Consider the following 5,652-nt stretch of genomic DNA (forward strand, 5'->3'; position numbering starts at 1 on the left):
CCTGGAGAGGGTGCTGATCCCTACAACCCACAACTATGTAGTTCCAGTGCCACACTGGGAGACTAGCGAGGTGCGGGCTGTCATTTCCAGTACACAGCAGTGAACCACTGGCCTTCATAAATGATACACCTCTATTAAGGCACAGCAGGTCCCAACTACATAAGGGACAGGGTAGTCAATTATTGGGTCTGCTCCTTCCCCGGCCCTGCAGTCTGGTCTGGAAGTTGGTCAATGCATTCGTAAGCTTCGCTGTGAGTCTCCTAGGAATGCATATAGACCCTACAGGGGTCTGGCAGACCCGAACCGGACTGACCGCTGCTGTACCCCTTATATACATTGTGGGGCACTGGGTGATCAGACCCATCCAGTTCATACAACTAAGAGTAGTAAGCCCTAGCTTTTCTGCTATACGCTGGGTGTAACAAGTATTAATGCATCACAACTGGAATACCCCTTTAAGTCACCCGTTTTATAGTGCGTCCCAGTAAAACATTCCTCTGTCTCTGAAGGTGCACCCCCCCCCCCCCCCCTTGTGACACAGGGGGGTTGCCAGACACTGGTTTACACAAATGGACCACAACACAACAGATAGTGACAACTGAGCCAATTTATTTCTGCACATATCAGGGTGTTCGGCCGCACACGTCTTCTCATGGTGCAGACACGAAGACTTCTAGAAGGCGGCCATTAGATCTTGTCCAAACTGGAATCTGCTTAATCCAACTGAAAGGGAAACAGGAAACAGTCAGAAGAGCCGTCGAAACCAGAACAGAGGCAGCGCGATGGAGAGGAGCGAGCAAACTGGCGCAGACAGGGGCCGCTTCTAACGTGGTTCCTCCCATCTCTACCAGTGACTGGCTGGATCTGTACGTGGCCCTCAGGAGACTGCAGGCCCACCACATACCGCCAATACTACGTAAATGAAACCAAGACCCCAAATAAGAGCCAATTCACATGCGGCAGATTCCGAGCAGAAATCCCTGCATTTGCAGCGGGGGCTTCGCCGTTTAGACGAATGGAACAGATTTTCGCTCGCAGACATTTCTGCAACAAATCTGCCGCGTGCGATTCCAAGCGATCGAGTCAACAGCGACACCTGAGCGCGACTACAGGGGGTCAGTACAGAACCCAGACTCACCTTAACGAAGCCAATGTCCTTGGCGTACTGCCTGAAGCACTGACGGCACATGTTCAGCCCGTATTTGCGGATCAGTCCATGTCTGTTAGAGCACACACGGCTGAAAGAAAAAAAAACAACGCCATAAGCATGTAGTTAAGTGAAACCGCCACCGCGCTTACACGTGCAGGCGACATAGCTCCCTGTTGGACTCCTTTCAAGATGTCCGCCAGTCCATCTTCCCAGTCCACACAATGCTGTAGGAAAGGTTAAGACGAGCCCCGCCGCCCTCAGATGGACCAAAGCTACCGACGCTGTGCCCATCTCAGACTGTGACGGAGACCTGGACAGAGGGCACCAGGTGGACAATATACCCCTGCCACATTCCTTAGGGCCCCCACTGTCCATACCCACATTGCTGCCAATACCAGTTCAATTCATAACCCCAAGGGGCGCCCACAAACGCTGCACCCCAGCTGAATGCGTGTATGCCATTGTGTCAGCACGTGAATATGACCTCCGCAGCCAGTGCCAGTATCCCAATACCTTTTAGGCCCATCACATCAAGACCTCTGCCTACTGTCAGCGAATGGTACCCAAAACAGATCTACCGCTCTTCTCATGGTACCATGACAGGGGGAGAGCTGCTGATGCCATCATATGAGCCGCACTATGGCCGCCTATACAGTGTGAATGAGGCCCCGCTCAGCTCCGAATCCTCCGCCTCTGTTCACACCGGCAGCAGAGGATGCGTTAGGAGGCGGCGCGCAGATCCCAGGACAATATACCGCTGCACAGCACAGGGCTCCAGATGGCGACCAAAACGGTCGCCAATGCGCCTTAAAATTTGCAGATGGCGACAAGACTTTTTAGTCTTGTCGCCATTTGCGACTGTACCGCCGCGATCCTGCGCAGCCCAAGTTCTCTTCACTAGCACAGCACAGTCAGTGGAGAAGGAAGGAGTCCCTCCCTCTCCACTGTGACGCGGCCGCCACTACCACCAATGGGCAGATAGCAGGGAGGAGCAGTCGCCACTGCGCCACCAATGAATGTAAAACATAAGTATAGGCAGCGGTATCACAGACCCGGCACCCGGCCTCAATAACAGGGCATGCGATACATGGCAATTAACCCCTCAGGTGCCACAGATCGCATGCCGTTATTGAGGCCGGGTCTGTTATACCGCTGCCGACAGGAGTTAAAGAGGACCTTTCATGGGTACAAAGAATATTAACTTATTAGTAGTAGGCTACATAGAGCGGCGCCCAGGGATCTAAGTGCACTTACTATTAGTCCTGGGCGCCGCTCCGTTCGCCCGCTGTGGCCCCGGTAATTTCAACATTCAGAGCAAGGAGGAGGAGACGCCAGTGTCTGTCCTTCCCCCCTGACAGCAGCGCTGACCAATCACAGCGCATAGAGAGGGAGTTGTTTTTTTTCTCCCTCTCTCTGCGCTGTGATTGGTCAGCGCTGCTGTCAGGGGGGAAGGACAGACACTGGCGTCTCCTCCTCCTTGCTCTGAATGTTGAAATTACCGGGGGCCACAGCGGGCGAACGGAGCGGCGCCCAGGACTAATAGTAAGTGCACTTAGATCCCTGGGCGCTGCTCTATGCAGCCTACTACTAATAAGTTAATATTTTTTTGGACCCACGAAAGGTCCTCTTTAATTACATTCATTGCTGATGCAGTGCGCCCTTCCAAACCCTCACCGCTCCCCCCCCCCCATTATCACTGGCCAAAAGTCTTCCCCCCCCCCCCCCCCATATTATCACTGGCCACAAGTCTTCCCCCCCCCCCCCATATTATCACTGGCCACAAGTCTTCCCCCCCCCCCATTATCACTGGCCACAAGTCCCCTGCCATTGTTATATGGTGGCCACAGGGTCCCATCCCCTCCATTGGTGGCAGATTACACTGCTGGGGCTCAGATCGTTACCTTGGCAGCCAGGACGCTACTGGAGCCCTGGCTGCCATGTTCAGCTCCCTGCTGCTGTGTGCACAGGGCAGCAGGGAGATGTGTGAGATCCTATTCACCCTGATAGATCTCTATCAGGGTGAATAGCACAAGGGATGAAAAGATCCAGGTTCTAGTCCTAAGGGAAGAAATGGTTATTAAATAAAAAGTTAAACAAAAAAAAACACCAAAATACTAAAAGTTTAAAGGGAACCTGTCACCCAAAAATCGTCTATCAAGCTGTTTACAGTACCTTATAGTGCTGTGTCCTCGTTTCTTGATGCACTTTTTGTTCGTTTTGCCGCATGTCTGCTCATTCAGAAATCGTAGTTATATTCAGCTGCTGCCCCGTGCTTCAAGTCAGGCTTGAAGTCACGGGGGCAGCGGCCTCGGCGTCTTCCATGGCCCTCTCCCCGCCCCCTGCCTCTGTGACTGACACCCGAACATCCGATTCCGGGACCGCGCTCAACGGCCGCATGCGCAGTAAAGGGCGGCAGGAGCGCGGTCCCGGCTGCCGCGCGTACTACGCGCCGTCTTACTTTCGCCGCACTGCGCATGCGCCCGACATCCTGTATCAAACGCGCCCGCGCCCAGATGCCGGGCGCGGGCGCGTTTGATACAGGATGTCGGGCACATGCGCAGTGCGGCGAAAGTAAGACGGCGCGTAGTACGCGCGGCAGCCGGGACCGCACTCCTGCCGCCCTTTACTGCGCATGCGGCTGTTGAGCGCGGTCCCGGATTCGGATGTTCGGGTGTCAGTCACAGAGGCAGGGGGCGGGGAGAGGGCCATGGAAGACGCCGAGGCCGCTGCCCCCGTGACTTCAAGCCTGACTTGAAGCACGGGGCAGCAGCTGAATATAACTACGATTTCTGAATGAGCAGACATGCGGCAAAACGAACAAAAAGTGCATCAAGAAACGAGGACACAGCACTATAAGGTACTGTAAACAGCTTGATAGACGATTTTTGGGTGACAGGTTCCCTTTAAATGCCCCCTTCCCAGTTTTACATATAAAATTTACAAACAATAAAGAATTACCATATTACATATCGCCACGTCCCAAAAAGTGTGAGCTATTAAAATATAAAAAAATATTTCCGCTCGGTGAAGGCCGTAACAGAAAAAAAAAACTAAACCACGCAATTCGCTATTTTTAGTCACCTTGTCCCCCAGAAGATGTCCCTGGATGTGAGAGCTCTGTGGTTTTCTCGTATATGTAGTGCTGGCTCACTACTGTGACCTGCGTCTCATCTTCTCAAAGTCCTTTTTTTTTAAATTATATGCATTTTAAATTTGGCGACAAAAAAATGTAATTTGGCTCCTAAATTTTTTAGTTTTGGAGCCAATGGCTCCTGGTGATTTTTTTTTTGTCTGGAGCACTGACAGCACCATAAACCCGTCAGGCTCCATTATAGTCAATGGGTGAGCGCCACTGGAGTCCATCCTATGGCCGCTCCTGCACGTACGCTTTTAGTCAGTTTCGCCATGCTGCAGGCGCGGACCATCCCTGAGGAGCGGTTCACATCGCCCAGATTCAGGGGCGCAAGTCTGAAGGCCAATGTATACAACTATTACTGTATACTGTGCGGCGTGTCCTGACGGCCCAGTGTACAGTACAGCGTAGACCAGTGCCTCCAGTCACCGGTCAGAACAAACCGCAGTGTGAACACGGTCTAATCAGTCCTAAGCAAGCAATAGGTTGTCTAAACTAGATTAAACAATTTTATTCACTGACAGCAAGCAGGCCTATAGGCTTATCTCTGGACGTCATGTCACATGACCTCATCACTGAGGACTGATGCCGTCACTGTGGAGGGATAGACAGGCCCCGAGGTGAGGCTCTGCCGCCCGCCATGATGCGCTCCATGCGGCCTACCCACATCCCCCCTCCACCACCGCCGCCCCGGCCGCTCTCCTCCTCCGCCCGCCCCCTGCACACCCTCCTCAACACCGCGAGCCGCCACACACGCACCAGGAGCGGGATCCCTGCCCGAACTTCCTCGGGTGGCTCCAGTACAGCTGCTGGTGACCCATCTCGTCCGTCTCTCTGTCTGCAAAAAGGAAGAGGCGGAGCTGCGCAGGCGCTAATCAACCCAGCAGAGGCCTCCCAGCATGCAGCGCGAGCAGCAGCTACTAGGTATCCCGGCAGGCACCGCGGCGGCCCTGGCTGCCATGGAAACCGAAGCGTTGCCTGTTTATTATCGGTAAAGGCTATACGGTACTATACTCCGTAAGGACCTCCTGACGTCACAATATCACGTGATATTCCTAGGTCCTGTGGGTCGCAGTCGGTGTTCTATAAAATGGCACTGGCCGACTTTTTGCAGAGAAAGAAGGTTCGGGGATGGAGACTCAGCAGCTTCTGTATCACTGAGAGGGGAGAGAGTCTGACTACTGGGAGATTATATACTGGGGGGGGGGGCTGCTGTGTGAGATTATATACTGGGGGGCTGCTGTGTGGGATTATATACTGGGGGGGAGGCTGCTGTGTGGGATTATATACTGGGGGGGGGGAACTGCTGTGTGGGATTATATACTGGGGGGGGGGGGGGAAACTGCTGTGTGGGATTATATACTGGGGG

General features: G+C 53.5%; 1 protein-coding gene across 1 annotated transcript; it reads right to left on the minus strand.

Moving 5' to 3' along the window:
- Window positions 1-589: 589 nt before the first annotated feature.
- RPS29 (ribosomal protein S29) lies at window positions 590-5,191 on the minus strand. The gene is made up of 3 exons (XM_044274438.1): window positions 5,043-5,191; window positions 1,139-1,238; window positions 590-723 (listed from the first exon to the last, which is right to left on the minus strand). The coding sequence occupies exons 1-3, from the start codon at window positions 5,102-5,104 to the stop codon at window positions 715-717; spliced, it is 171 nt and encodes a 56-aa protein (XP_044130373.1). The 5' UTR covers window positions 5,105-5,191; the 3' UTR covers window positions 590-714.
- Between the last annotated feature and the right edge of the window lie 461 nt (window positions 5,192-5,652).

The sequence above is a fragment of the Bufo gargarizans genome, unplaced genomic scaffold (genome assembly GCF_014858855.1).
Source record: "Bufo gargarizans isolate SCDJY-AF-19 unplaced genomic scaffold, ASM1485885v1 original_scaffold_1762_pilon, whole genome shotgun sequence".
Lineage (NCBI taxonomy): Eukaryota > Metazoa > Chordata > Amphibia > Anura > Bufonidae > Bufo > Bufo gargarizans.

What these genes read in the sequence shown, in the direction of transcription:
- RPS29 (XM_044274438.1), bottom strand. Translation starts at nt 5,104, where the DNA reads ATGGGTCACCAGCAGCTGTACTGGAGCCACCCGAGGAAGTTCGGGCAG. An exon ending in GGGCAGGGATCCCGCTCCTG is followed by an intron (nt 1,239 to 5,042) that starts GTGCGTGTGTGG and finishes TTTTTCTTTCAG; the next exon opens with CCGTGTGTGCTCTAACAGAC.